Source organism: Falco rusticolus, chromosome 3 (genome assembly GCF_015220075.1).
Source record: "Falco rusticolus isolate bFalRus1 chromosome 3, bFalRus1.pri, whole genome shotgun sequence".
Classification (NCBI taxonomy): domain Eukaryota; kingdom Metazoa; phylum Chordata; class Aves; order Falconiformes; family Falconidae; genus Falco; species Falco rusticolus.
Genome location: NC_051189.1, coordinates 47,205,232 through 47,221,006, shown reverse-complemented (window position 1 = coordinate 47,221,006; position 15,775 = coordinate 47,205,232). Strand labels below are relative to the sequence as shown.

The 15,775-nt window shown below is 36.4% G+C and overlaps 1 protein-coding gene across 1 annotated transcript in view; it reads left to right on the top strand.

Moving 5' to 3' along the window:
• The window catches only part of RP1 (RP1 axonemal microtubule associated), a 186,624-nt gene that overhangs the window by 102,729 nt on the left and 68,120 nt on the right, over nt 1-15,775 (top strand). Inside the window, 5 exon segments of the mRNA XM_037381809.1 lie at nt 3,323-3,492; nt 9,152-9,371; nt 10,709-10,863; nt 12,700-12,913; nt 14,268-14,455. Of these exon segments, the coding sequence (XP_037237706.1) occupies nt 3,323-3,492; nt 9,152-9,371; nt 10,709-10,863; nt 12,700-12,913; nt 14,268-14,455 (947 nt within the window).

Sequence of the window (15,775 nt, the reverse complement as noted above, 5' to 3'; positions counted from 1 at the left end):
GACATAGCATAATTCCAATGTTGCCTGCACTGCAGTCAGTTACAAGGAGCAGGGCTCCTGTAAGGTGATTCCTGTAGGGTGCTCTGTGGTATTGTGGGCTTTTGTAGGCAGCAAATAAAATATTCTTCAACATAAATGAACAAGTTCAGTTAATAGATATTTCTAGGTTGACTTTTCTTGTGTTGTGCAAAGTTGTTGGTATTAAGACATATGGAAAATTCGTAAGAAAAGAGAAAATATTCAGTAAATTCTCCCATGACTTCTTTTGTTTTTAAATTATTCCCCACCTTCAAAGTATTTGCTAATGGAGTAAGAATAATCACAGAATTCCCAAATTGTAAACGGATTGGTCCTCCTTCTAAAAGTCAATGATACTATGTATTGCTGGGTGGAGGCTAAGAAAATAAAATACACAGACTGACTACGCTGCCTCAAGGCAACACAAATTTCTACAATTCCTGGGAAGTAAGCAACCTGCTCCTACATCTAACTAAGTGTGAATGTCATTCTAGGTCTTAAGCCCCCCAAAAAGAGTGAAAATAATTGGAATAATGTATTATAAAAATAATGGTGGCAGTCTTCTAAAAATACATAATTTGTTCATATTTTAAAAAACAGAAAAAAGCCTTCCTTTTTCAGTTTCCTGAGTTATATTACAAGACATTGACTTCATGTTGGCCAGTTTGCTATGTGCAGAAGTCATCGCAGGTTTGATTTTCACAGTTTTACTGCAAGCATCTTTCAGGTTCCAAACTAGTGGTTAAAAGACTTTCTGGAAGAAAATTGTTATGATTAATTCCATTTAACTTCTGGAAGTCAGCAAATGACTCCTGCTTCTAATGTAACTCTGGATACATCTCTGTAATGTGAAATCAGATCCTTGGTTATATTAGTTTAGAAAAGAGAGAATTCTGAGATTTTATTCACAGAATTTTATTTCCTCTCCACCATTCATTTCAGGAGTTCCCATACTGATGTCTCAAAGAAAATAGCTACAGCTTTACAAATAAAAGTACAATAATACGCTAACACGCCAGTCACTCTGAAAGGAAGTTAATGCATTTCAGTAGTATGAGGAGAAGTCTCTTTTTTCTAATGTGGCCATGAATATGAAATGCAGAAGATGAACTACTCAAGTCCAGTTATCTGATTTCCAGAACTTCAGAATAACCTGAAAAGATATATAGAAGTCACTGAACATAATAAGTATTTGGCATCTGTCTCCTGTCTGGTGTACCCATTCTTACCAAGTAGCTGTCTAAGTGAATATGATATTAGATAAAAGATTTTTTTTCTTATTCTAGCATGAGCAGCTTAAATGAATTTGCTGAACTGAGAGAAAATGCAGGCAGTCTGGGTTAGCTCAGTTACCAAATTGTAGAAGCATTAAAAGTAAATGTCGGAGAAAAACAGTCACAGATGCTAAGAGGTCTTAAAGCTGTTAACTACTAATTTATTTCCTGGAAAACTCCCAATCAGTGTTCTTAGCCTTTCTTCTGAAATAATTTAAAATACAGTCATGGATATTAATTAAAATACATCACCTTGCATGAAATACCTTCTTTAAACATGCTGCCTCTTTGAGCAGGGAGCAGACAGTTATGTATCTGTGCTTTCTCCTAAGTTGGGGCTTGCTCTCTCCTGAAGCAGATAGATATTACAAAGAGAAAAAAAAGAAAAAGCTGGGAAACACAGTAATGCAAAATGATCTTAATTCCCTCTCTGCTGTGTTCCTGGGACGGCATTCCAAATCAGGCATGGTTCGAGAGGATAAGAGGTTCAGGGCTATGTTGGGAGTCTTTGTAAAAATTTGAAGCTGCTCATAAACCCTCGGAGTGCTCAGGAACAGTAAAAGCTTAAACGGTGCTTGACTTCACCAAGTGTGACACCCTGAAGGGTACCACATGCCAGCCTGGCACAAGGAGATAAAATTCAAAGCTGGCACATATATCAAACAACAAAAGTTCCTCATTAGGCAAAGCGTAGATCTCCTACATGGTACATCTGATGCATTCCTGGAAATGACCTCAAAAAAGAATTCAGATGGAAGGATCCTTTCAGCCAGCATGTTACTCGGAAGACTGACTGTGAGATGTGTAGTTGCCTGGCGTTTTGTAGCTGAGCCTAGAAGAATCAGGGAACGGTCAGATGTAATGCATAAACAGCTTTTACAAGGGGAAAACCAGAATTAGCTAAAGAAAGCAATGTGACAAACAGGGAAAAATTATAACTCAAGAAAACCAGATCAGGTTTTCAGCCAGTCTCCAACTCCAAGCAGGCAGAGGAAAACAAAAGCTATGAAAAAACCGCACAGTATCATAAGAAAAAAAATAACAACCAATTTATTTCTGAATTAAGCTGTTCTAAAATTTATTTTGTCAGCACATTGCATTACAGGCTTACACAAAATCGCAAACTAGTTCTCTTTATATTAATCCTGTTAGCAAATTATCATATTAGCACAGTACTGGTCACAGTCTAAGCGTAGGCTTTTAATTTCCTTTCGCTGTTAAGTTCCCTTTGCCATGCGGGATCAAGTGCCTTTTCTACAAATAATTAGTTCAAATTCAGGGGAAGATTTACTTTCAATAAGTTAAGTAACTTTCTAATCTATACTGTCCATCTAAGACATAGTACTTTTTCCACACCTGGAATGGTTTTCTGTAACTTCTCAGTTGCATTCTGGACTTCTGAATGAGTACACATCACCTACCAAAAAAGAATGTCTGAAAGGCCCAAACCATGAACTGAGGTCAGGGCAAACACCTCTTTGGAATTCCCTAAATTTTGGATTCATCCCTAATGAATGATCTGATCTGACAAATAAGAAGACAACATGACAAATTAAATTAGAAAAATCTGAGAAAAGAAGTTTAAGTTTCATTGTTTAACTGGTTGTGTATTATCCAGCAATTCTTGCAAATTGATCACATGCAAGTCTTTAAAAATGTTAGTTTTCTTTTTCATGTTATGTAAGAACACTTTAAGAACTGGAATTTAATAAATTAATTACTGTAATTAAAGCAACTATTTTGTTATAAAGAATGCAAAAACCTAGGCAGAGTACTTTTGCTGCTTTCTTGGTGTTAATTTCCGCTTTCAAACCCACTTCAATTGTCTTGTGTTTATCAAGTCTGATTTAAGTTACAATTATCTTCAAGAGAAGGGATGTCTATCTATTTTTATTAAATGGAATGTAACTTCATAGTAATCTTTAAATTCTTCTTTGTAATAATAACAAAGACATCCATTGCTCTCTGCCATTGATACTACAACTGTTTAATTGCTACATTAATGAGAAAGATGTTTTTGTTTTGTTTAGCACAACAGTGGAGGGTGCAGGTTAAAACAGACGGAGATTCCCCAGAGCCACAAGAGTGTAAAAGGACCCTTGTGATTTATGGCTCAAAGGGCAAAAGTGATGAGCTTCTGCTTTCTCCGCAAAACCCGGGATATGTGTGCTTTCTACCCAGAGCAACAGATGAATTCATTGTAAGTCATAAATATAGAGTACTGCACAGAGTTCATTATGACATATAACAACAAAAAAGTATATATATACACACACGTGTGGAATGCTAGTTTAACTGGTACAAATGACATATTTATTTACAAAGATGGAATGATACAACTTTAGATCTTGGGTCATTTTTCTGGTATTCCTGTTCCTCTACAGACAGCTGTAGTGTTCTCTTTGAATTTTCAGTGCCTTCGAGGGTATGTATCATGGAGAAAAATGGTCCCTTTTGTGTAATTTATTGCATTCACCAGCTCATCTTGCATTTTTTCCAATTCTCTAAAGATTCCTGAGTTGCGGTTTATACAAAAGGCAATATACAATTATTTGCGAAAGCAGAAAATGAAGGATCTAACAGTATTCCCAGGGGACACAAGTGGGCTTTTCTTTTCTTTATTTCAGTCTTTGTAAAGCAGCATCCACTCTCCCCAAAAATAGTCCTTTCTCTCAGGCCAGCAGGCAGAGGATTTTTCTGGATAATCATAAATCAGTACAGAATGTATTCAGGCATATCAAAGTGTGATGAACCCTGAAGCAATGGCATATATATGGCCAGCATTGAAATCAACCCTAACACAGCCCTGACTACCTGTACACCTGATGCATCCTGCTGCTTTGAGAGGATTCATCTGAGGCATCGTTTTAATGTTTAGATTCTGTCCTGGTTTTCTAGGTTAACTCACTGCAAATTCTGTTGATTGGCATGAAGTACAGCTTCTAGCCAGTGAGATGGGAAAAAGAGCTTACAATTCAAAGCAGTTTTATAAAGCTCAGAAATACTTTTCAATGGCTGCAATAAACGTCCTGAAAAGAGTGGCAAAACTACATTTAGAAAATGTTGTCAAAGCTTCATTGTAATGACCTGATCCATGCTGAATTTTTAATTTAAACAACAAACTAAAGCCATTTAAGAACTTTACAGGGAGTAAATGAAAAGATAAATGGCACTTCTTAAAGACAGGAAAGCAGCTGCTTATCAGAAAACAGACAGGAAACACACTGAGCAACAAAAGGAGCTTCCTAAACCATTGACATAAATTGAAGAGGTCAGTAGAGGCAGAATCTATCTATGGAGCAACTGCACCAGCTGGCTGAATTTTGGCAGGCTTCATTGCATAAAGCAGGCCTCTGCTACGTCTAACTTGTTGGTAATTTCCCAAATGACATGTATGTCTTGTTAAGACTGCCGAATTTCAATGACTGGGTACCATGCTCAGAGAAATTAGTATTGTTATGTGTCAGTTGTGGTTGTCCCTCATAGTACACTATCCTAGGTACTATAGCACCATATCCATTGTACTGGGCTCCCACTCCAATGGCTTTCTAGAATGCTTGTTCATACTTTGGATTGGCTTTGGGTTAGTGCCTATGTTTTCCCCTTAGCTATTTGTGTGTTTGGTTTTTTTGCTTTATACAAAGAAGTTAAAACTATTTGAGTATTGTTTAAAGTGCATGAAATTTTGTTTCTGCCACATTGCTTACAGTGTTTGTTTCACAGGTTTTGGGGCATTCTAAGGAAATCAGAATAGTGGGTCTGACATAAAGGAGCATTTGGGGATTCACGGATATCTTCATAAATACCTTCATATCTTCTCTGGGTGGTTCAACTCATAAACTCACTTTTTTTTTATTCTCCCTTTTTTTGTTCTTATTAAGGCTATTCAGAAGAATACAGAAGGTTTGCTCACATTCTCCCACTGTAGCAGCAGGCTGGAGGCATGAGCACAGTATCACAAGGAGGACAAGCTGTGAATTCAGCTTTCCAACAAGCAGGAGTAAATGAACTTTTAAAGCCCCCCCCAAGATCCTGGTCTTAGACAAATGTCCTCGGTAATATAGTGCAGTAAAAAGAACAACAGGTTATGTGCTATAAACAGCTCACATTGTTTTGAACCAGTAGGCTTAATTTTGATCTCAGACATACACTTATTGCACACTGTGGACAGGAAGGCATGTAAATTCCTGATTTTCCAGGTGTTCTCACACAAATGGATGCACAGATGTGTATTGTATTCAGAATGATTATTTGATCCAAAATATTTCTACCCAACTCCTGTGAAAGAGCAGGTGTAGTTTAATTGCATGTAGCAGGCGTAAAGAATAAATTGCTAAAAGAGATAAAATAGCAGCATGCTATCAGGTACAGTTGTTGGGTTTCAGTGGTCTCAGGCATCTGTAGTACAGTGGGTGAGCTGCTTAAATAAGAATACATTTAATTAGAACACTTTAGTTCTAAAAATAAATTGAGAAGGAGGTAATGTGTCAATGTTATTGAATCTGCTGAGAGTTCTAGCACTGAAGATAGCATGGTAAGAAATCATGACACCTTCAATAAACACATCGGAAAATAACCTGGAAAATGAAAGTAAACTGACAGTGCAGTAGTAGTTTTAGGATGCTTTGACCACACCTTCAACTAGAATAATTTATGCACTTTTTTTTTTTTTTTTTTTTAGACAGGGCAGTAATAATGAATTTAATTTATAGGTGCACCCAAACAGTAAATTTTACAAAGCCTTAGTTGCATTAGGCATTGAAGGCTTAGGAGAAGTCCTGGGTGAATCAAAAAGGAGAAGATTCAAAATATGAAATTCTCTAATCATCTTCATCAGTTACCTGAGATCTTCAAAACACCCATGGCTTTCCCAGAGAATCCTCTTGATTATAAGAGCTATGATACTTCAACCATGTATTGGAAAAAATATTGTGTTGTTAGTTATATGACAAATCACATCCAACTCAGCTAAGATTTCAAGTACTGAATATTACATAAAACTGTTCAGAAGAAATATATGTGGAAAAAATATCAGGAAATTATAATCATGAATAAAACCCAAGGTATAGTGTCTTCTTGCAAGCATTGTCTGAATTTAAAACTAGGATATTCACTGGATATATACTTTGTGATGGATTATTTGTCTGTCTCTGCTTTGAAGGTCATGTTACATCAATTAATAGGCATTGATGGAGGGAAAAGCCAATTATGGGATCAGATAGGATACCGTATTCCAAAGGGAAACTGATCGTATTAAATTGCTCAGAAAAGGATTACAGGAATGATGTAATGGCAATGTTGTGTTACAATGATGGAGATGAACAGAGAGGTTAATAATGTCCAGAACTTGGGGTAAAAAACAAAACCATGAAAAAGGGGGCAAATATCTAACACACACAACTGAAAAGAGTTGGTGTTTCATTCCATGGATCATAGACAGTGTAATTACTAGTGCTTGCTGGCTCAAAGGCAGTCATGGAATTAATTGAAATTGTGAGTCTGGAAACAAAAGGGGAAATTGTTGCTTTTAAATAGTCTGTCCAGCATTCTGAAATAATTTTCCTATATATTTCATTTATGCATTTCCTACAAGGATTAAAACACATGCATTTATGACAATTTAGAAGCTCAGAGAATTCCAAATTTGGGTAGCAGAAGACATAGTAAAATGTGAGGTACACCTTGCCCTGTAATGTAAAAATATCAAGTTCTGTAATGTTGCAACTCCAAACGAGAGAGCTGTATGGACGAAGTTGTGCGTGGCATTTAGAGTAGCTGTGTGATACAGTCATGAAGTGCATCTACAAGAAAGAAAATCCGCAGGCACTAATTTTACAAGTCAGTAGTCTTGTTCTGAAAGAGAAGCAGCAATGATGATGTTGCCTGTGAAGGAACTGTAGTTTAAGTGGGTGAAGAACCTGTGTGCTTTCCTCTCAATGAATCCAAATAATTCCTGTTAAATTTAATAAAAGAAGAATATATATTTTAGGAAGAATTAGATCACTTGGTCCACCATAGTTAATAATACCCTTTGCAGCATACATAGCATGAATGAAAAACTCGACATTAAATTCTGCCCATGTATTTCCCTTTTCGTGGCACAATGGTGGAGACCAGAGGAATCTGTGAGGACGTGGTAGATCCAAGAGGCATAATGTCCCTCACATGTGCATTGTAGTCTGGGACAGCCTTAAGTTCTGCATGCATGATGGCATACAGACAGGCAGGGCAGGCTAGGCTTAGAGAGAGAACAAGTTTGGTGCCTTCTTCTTCAGTGTAAAGCCACCACTGTGGCTTTAGGAAGGATTTCTTCCCTGGTCCTTAAAGAACAATGCCTTGAATCTTGAAATTTTGTAGGAGTGACATGGCAACCACTTATAACACCTTAAGAAATTCAGACTAGAAGGGATCTTTTAAGTCATCAAATGCAATTCCTTCCTACCATGGGCCTCTTTTCATAAGTTCTGTATCACAAACAGTTCAAGCTCCTGTACAATTATTTTGGCACGTTGCTTTATTTTCAGTTAACTGTTCCTCTTCATACTTGGATGTTTTACTAATTCTGATTTGCATAACAGTTATTAATGACATCGACCAACTGTTTCCCAGAATGACAAACCCACACTTTTTATATTCTTCCTCACTAATAAGATTAAGGTAGCTGATACTTCCCTACTTGCATGTGTTCACTGTGCAAAAGCACATGAACTAGCTTTAAGCAAGCTGGGTCAGCAGTGAAGGGCTTTCAGGTTCAAAGCTCTGTTGGGAAGGAGAATAAATTAATCTATTAGGAGCTCTGTACTCTGTTTTAGGACCCAGTCTGCTGGTGATGCTGCTGGTCCCAGAGCATGATTGTGTAAGAGTAACTTCAGTTTCTTACTGTGATGCTACTGGGTGCACAAAGCATTTATTTCCTGACAACAGTCACCAAAGCTTATGTTGTGACTGGTCTGGAAGAAGATAAAAGCAGTATGAGAGAAGAAGGCCTCTGGCAACAATTTCTGTTTTGATATTTCTTAAAAATAATTGTTACCTTTAAAAAATAATAGTTGTCTTGTTTCATGCAAAAATCGCTTCCCACCCTGTCTTTCTTGCAATTGCCAGCTGAAAGGCTGAAGCACTCCTCTTCCCAGTGTTCAGAAGACTTATGCAGTGGTTAATGTTGGGCAGTTAATTAGTGCTTGATGCAGTTTGGTATCCCAGTTCCCACAGCTTGAGGTTGGATGGTTTAACCAGATCTCACAGAAGCCCACAATCAGCAACCAGATTTTGAATTTCCCATATGTAGTATGGGAACAGGGCTGTGTTGTTCTACTGAGTTATTTCTGTAACATTAATGATTTACTTTCATGCAGAAATATCCCTTCTCTTTTCCAAAGAATTGGTTATAAAGCAATTTCATGTTCTAAATCCAATCATTTTGCAAATGAGAATTTAGTTAAAACTTTTTAGGCTCATAGTAATTATCATTAATTTTAATACCTCACTTGACTGCTGATACCAGAACCTTTAATTGTAAGTTAATGTTCTCTTTATTCAGTAGGGTCAAAGCTTTACATGTTACCCTTTGTCTAAAGGGCTTAAATTCAGAGATGTTACTAATTTTAACCTTAACTCTCACCCTAATGATAATCATGCTTACAATACTTGTAAGGGAACAGAGGAAAATAAGGGAGACAATCTCACCCATGATTATACCATAAAAAAGAGAAGGAATGATTCTCTCAACACACTTATTCCAGCCTCCAATTCATCTTTTCCATTGGTTAAAGTTTAGGAATTCTACACAGATATTTGGGAAAATCTCTATAGGTGAACCAGCCCTGACACTACGTTCTTCCTCATCATATTTGTTGCAGATTGAGACTGGAGACCTGGGAGATGTATACAAGATTCGGGTCAGCTGTGATGATGTGCCAGGCTTTGAGGGTTGGCATTTGAAGTCTTTTCGCTTGGAAGAGCTACATACAAAACAAGAACTGAAGTTCAACTGTAACTGCTGGCTCTCTCTTAACAGAGATGACAAGGAGCTGGTGAAGGAATTCCCTGCAGTCAATGAGGACCAGAAAACTTTACCAGGTAAAACCACTGAGAAGATATAAACAGTGTTAACTAGCCTTTTGAAAAGAAATCAATGCCACAGATATAATATAGCACTTTATCTGGATTTGCTATCTTCAGTGGCTCTGTTGCAAATGTCTTCATATATGCACTGCAAAAATGCTGACCACTTAAGAAATTTTAATTTTCCAGTTCAGTTGCATATTGGGTTTCACAGATGCTAAATCTTCTGTATGATTCTAAGTGTGCAAAACTGAACAATGTAATTATATTTTTAAAAGATAAAGCTCATGTTCAAAGCCATGGACATGATTTGTGGTAGACTTACTAGTGAATTAGTCAGTTTATAGCTCTAATAGCTTTAATTACTAATGCAGGTATCAGAAGTAAGCCTCATTGTACAAAAAAGTTTTATATTTGTTTATTGCTAAGGTCTATTTTTTGAGATGCTGAGAGTTTCAGAGTATATTCAGAGGTGCACTTGGAATGTGAAGACTTAACAGAAGTACTGTGTTTGTTCAGAAAAGGTAGCAGTTACTGTGAGATAAGAGTAATTAGAGGCATGACTGCATTTCTAAAGTTACAGAAGTTCTGGTCCCTGAATACCTCAGTCCTATTCATGACCTTAAAAGAAACTGTAGCATTACATTAGTTATATGTTAACTCGGCAGAACTGTACACTGAAAATTACTTTCAAAATTTTTGGTTATTCATTTTGTATGAGCATGAATATGTATGTGATTTAATGATCTTCCTCAGAAAAAATCGAATCTGACTGTATAGAAGTGCATTTATATTGGAGGATTATAGAGGCAAAAAGTTTATAGCTCCTGATATGCACCTTAAATTAATAAGTGCATTTTGTAAATTTTTATACTTATATGTCATGTTGTGTATCCGGATGCTATGCTACATCAGTCTCTGCTATTCTAATTTACATAAACTTTACATAGTATCTTATTCTTTAACCTGTGATAGTTATTATCTACCACAAAGATCATTCCATTTCTAACAGTCCCTGAACACACAGATGAGTTCTTATTTTCCAGGTCTTGAACAGTAAAATAGAATTGGGCAGAATTTGTCTAGATTTTAGTAGCTCTAAGGTGCATAAGTCTAAAATTTCCTTTGAATTCCTAAGGAAATTAATGGAAATTCTTCTTTGAGCTTAGCATGAAGAGGTCAGATTCATGAAGGGCAACCTCACTATTTCAGTCACTGTGTAGCAGATTTTTTGGTAGCTGCAGAAATAAAAACAAGCAGTAGTTTTACTAATTACTCTCTGTTGATGTTTTCTTTTAAGTATACCTTGTACTTAACAAGCTTTACTTGAACTTTTTCTTCTTTTTGTACAGTGTATAAGTATGTTGTGTCTGTACATATTGGTGACCGCTGGGGAGCAGAAACTTTTGCGAATGTTTATATCACTCTCTATGGCAAAAGAGGGGACACAGGCGTAAGGAAACTTCATACATCTTTAGCAAAAGGAAGAAAATTTCAAAGGGATAAGGTAATGGCACAAAAATGCTGTTATATGTGCAGGGTTTAGCACATATATCTTATTTATCTTCCAGATATTTGCAGTAAACCAATGCCAGTGTTATGTCTTTCCTGTACAAGGACATCCCCACATGATAATAAATGCTCCACATGAGCACACAGAAAGCTGATTACTGGGGAGAACCTCTGTGATCATGCTTCTTGCTTTTCCGTTCCAAATACAGAACAGCACAGGTAGCAAAGAATTAAAAATCAGTGATTCGAAATGTTACAGAAATTGCTGTGAGACTTCTGCAGTCAGTGATGTTTCTGTAACCACAATCCCACATGAAACAGTAACTCAACGTCTAGTCAGTAAGTTTAGACAAGAGACAAGAATTCCACTTAGAGAAGAGAATGCACATAAACCCAGTGTTTCTAGATGACTAATAACAATAAAATTCTTCTCTTAGGCTTTCCTATGAGAGGTTCACTCCCTGAACATTGACGTTTAAAAAAGCTCACTACCAAGTACACTGTCAAGGAGAGTCTTACATTTCTGTGAAATTATTTAATTAGACAATTACCACAGCACTTGGTAGGGTAAAAGAAGAATTGGTAAAAACCAGAGAATTTCTAGATTTCATTTCTGCAGCTATGCCTTATATACAGAAGATAGCACTCTACAATCATTATTTTAATTTACCTTCATGAACAGATTTATTTCCTAAAATGTCTTAACTTTAAAAAGTTAATTATTTCTGCTTAAAATCTGCTGTTGGGTCCTGACTATTGTTAAAAAAACCTACCTCAATATTTTTGGCATATGAAAGTACTTCTAATATTAGTAACAGAAAATCTACTTCTCCAATATTTTTATACATAGGATTTTGGCAAGTATTAAATTTTTTAGAGATTGGTTTGCTAATATGTTCTTTTTCAATTTTCCTGACATCTGGGTTAGTAAGTTCCTACTATTGAATGAATGTTTTATTGGCATGACGATGTTAGATATAATCCTAGATATTGCTGTTCCAACACCAGTTGTTAATAATCTTCTTGACCTTTTCAACTACCATCTGGCCCTAGGCTGGGCCATATACAGAACACCTGGCTTTCTTACAAGCAAAAAGTTAGTGGGGCATATAATGTCTTGCTTTGCTTTTCACATTTTTCCTTGTCTTGTTTTTATTGCCCCTATTCTCACACACTGATGCTTGTGTTTACTTCTCTTTGTCTTCCTCTGCCGTCTCCATTCTGCTTCCCTTCCCATGTTTCATTTTTGGCTTGTTCTCCACCTTCATCTTAACTTAGTCCCTTCTATTACTTTTTTCTCCATTTGCTGTTTCCACAATGATTTTCATTTTGTAAGAAAAACAAAAAGACAGGCTTTTCTGACTATTGCAGAAGAATTTAGAAGCTATCTTGGAGCGAACACCTTCTTTTTAGATTTCTAACTTTTCTTTAGGACTATTAATATATATCTAGGTTTGTGTGATAAATTTTAGAAGCTAAAATACTCTGAAAGATAGAAGTTTGACTGGAACCAAAATCTTGTCATAACTGTTTGACTGTCATAAGTTTGAGGTATATACATTTTAATGTAATATGAAATTATTGATGAAATGATCCATATTGTCTAAAGCTCAGAAGTTACAATGCATCATTAATGATGAATATGGAATTCAATGTTAGGTATAGTGCTTTCATAGATTACAGAGGATAGATGTTATGTTAAATATTAAAAATAATAAAAAAAAGACACGAATTTTAAATCCTCAGCTGAATCCAGGATTATATTTCCCCTGAAGTTAAAGTATATTTGGGTCCAAACTCTGTTTTATTAAGTATTTCCCTTTTTTTGCAGGTGGATTCATTTTTGATGGAAGCTGTTTCCCTGAGTGATTTGCAAAAAGTGGTCATAGGACACCATGGAGAAGGCTATGGGGCTGGGATGTACCTCAAGATGGTAACAGTCAAGGAATCACAGGACTTGGACAAAGAATGGGTCTTCCCATTGTGGAACTGGCTTGATACTCATCTGGGACTATATGATACTGTTTGTGAGATTGTGACAGTTGGTAAGCTCTTCTGCAAAACTAGCCTGCCTGTTTATATATATATATATATATATATATATGTATCTGTAAATTTGCCTAGAGCTCTTGCAAATTTCTGTAGTAGCCTTCTTTTATTGAAAATGTGAATTTTCAGTCTGATCTTACTACTATAGCAAACCCACACCTGGTAAGGTCAAAGTTAATAAAATTCTCTTTTGTCTATGTGTTGTGTATGGAACACTTGCCTTCCAAATTAAATATACCAGATTGCAATGAAAGATTTAAAGCAGTTTAGAGTTTGGAATGTGTTCCTCATGGGGATAAATAGCATAAGTTTTATGAACCACTTTTCAGGCAGCTTAGGATCCCATTTGAAATCCAGAGAAAAGTTACTGTAGTGAAATAAGCCTAGCCTTTACCTGTGGTATTATTCCACAGCACAAAGCAACAGTTTTAGTTTCTGCTCATTTCAAGCCTACTATGCCACAATTTGTGCAAATCTAAACCTGGATGTATACAGCAAAAGAACACTCACAGCAGGACCTTCAGTCATTTAGAACTAATAGAAAAGATTCCTTCCTTCAATCCTGTGAAAACAATTTAATGTAAAGTAAATAAGCTACAAAAGTTTGTCCAGGGATAAAAAGCTTTAAAACATAAGGTGCCCATGATAGATACACAGGTATTCAGTTGTGTGCTTTTTCTGAGTTGTGGAAAGTGCATTTTACTGAGCTGTTCATTTCCATGAAATAATTTTAATTTCCTGTAGAACGGTTAAAACAGAGTGAAAATGAAGGATAACAGTAATTAAGGAAGAGAAAGAGAGGGAGATAGTAATATTGATCTTCTGAGATCTGGCAAATATTTTTGCATGTTTATTATAGGTTTACCTGTCAGTCTTGCACTGTTACAGCACATATTATATTGCTAGGTAAGATCTAGTTACAAGCAGAATTCATTAGTATCATTCATTTTGCATTAGGTGCCTACATGCTACATATGGCTGGTACTTCTGAATGATAAATTAGTTTTAGTAACATTGATTGCTTTTTCAAGAACAATTAATTAGACCTCTAAAAGGTGACTGAATGTTCTCTTAGCAATTACTTCTAAACATGACAAGGAAAATACCTTGGCATCAACAAAATAACTCTGAAACTAAATTTTAAACACAGAAGGAGTATTAAGGTGTTAAAGTCTTGGCAAATATTCTAATAAAGGGATTGATGTGTTATTCTTAGTGAGCTCTTGCTATAGATACAACATAAACTGCAAACAGAGCTTTGTTTGTGTACCGTAAAGGCTATGGTCCTGCTATATTATGTCATTCTCTCATGTTGTCTTCTTTCCTCTTTCTCTCTGATAATTTTTAAAGGTAGAAGATTGACTAGTCCTAAACTGTCTGAAATCAATATGAATTCATCAGGTCTCTGGATAATGGACATCATTGGATCTGACTTGAGCGATGAAGAGGGTCCAATATGCCTTTCTTTTATCTTCTACGGCAATCTGAGTCGCAAAAAGTTGCCACTTCAAGTTACAGGAAAAGCAATTCAGATCAAAGTACTTCAACCTTTCTCTATTGAAAGAAAAGTCTAAGAATCATGTAGCCAATAACCCACTTAATTTTAAGACAAATTGTTTCTTTAAACTAAACCACCAAATTGATTTTTAAGTCCTCTGTGCAGGTTTGGCACAGGTCATCATTTTTGTCTGTAGGTAGTAACACTGTCGCTTGAACAACGGTTTTTGAAGGAGCAGATTCTCCCAATGTGTGATGCTGAGAATGCCTAAGTGAGCAAATTGGTCCCTTGGTGCATATCACAGTATATACCACACTGCAGGTACTGATTTACAGGTTTTGTTGATCTCACAAAAGTAAGTAATTTGTAAACACACAGTATGCTATGGGATACTATAGAAATTTTGAGGCTGATGATGGAGAAGGAAGAATCATAAATGAGATAAAACTTACAGAATTATCATTTTTCTCTTTCATGTAATTTATTCATCCCTGCCACCATGTTTCTCCAGGCTAACTTCCTCTTCTTGCAGGGTTTCTCTCTTTTTTTGCCTGTCATTATAATTGTCTTTTCCCTCTTGATCAGCTCCTTTTTACCCACAGGCTTTCTCCTTCCTCATTTGGTTCTGCCCTTCCATTGTTTGTCTTCATTTCCTCCTATTACCCATTAACTGAAATATTTACAAACGTCTTTTGCTGAATTGTAGGCTGCTTCTTTTCCCAACGCTCTTACCTCCCTCCTGTAGCTATAATTCCTTTGCATTGCCAACGCTGTCTCACTCTTACGCTTTTCTGGGTTTGTTCTCCATGAAAGAATCTGGAGGTAAGCATGGCAGATACCTCCTCTGGCTCAGGAAATCTCTGAGCCACAAACTGCTGGAAGCTAGGGCAGTATTCAAGGGAAGTCTAACTACCACCTGTCCCGTTCTTGTACTGCTTGCTCCATCCTTCTTTTGCCCTTCGTGGATTTTGAGGAAATAGTTGATCCCTGTGAGAAAACTGGAATTTTCAACCTTGATTCACTTCTTAGCCTTAGTTTTAACCTTGATTAGTTCATCCTGTAGCTGCAGAAAAAAGTATAGGGCAGGACTGAGGGAATGGGAGCAAGTGGGCAGACAGGGAAGTGGGAACCTCACAAGCTAGCTTTGCATCAGAGAAATATTTCCATGAAGCCATATCCTGAAATATGTTTCTTCATGATTGACTGCTGCAACCATGGAATCAGGTAGCAAAAGGAAATCATGTGGGGGGTGGGGGAAGAGCTGAGGAGACCCTTGGCAAAAAGCCCCCAAAGTGAAAATATATTACATTTCATTTAGAGGTTTATCGGAAAGCAGCCTTGAAGTTGTGGTTAAAGAAAC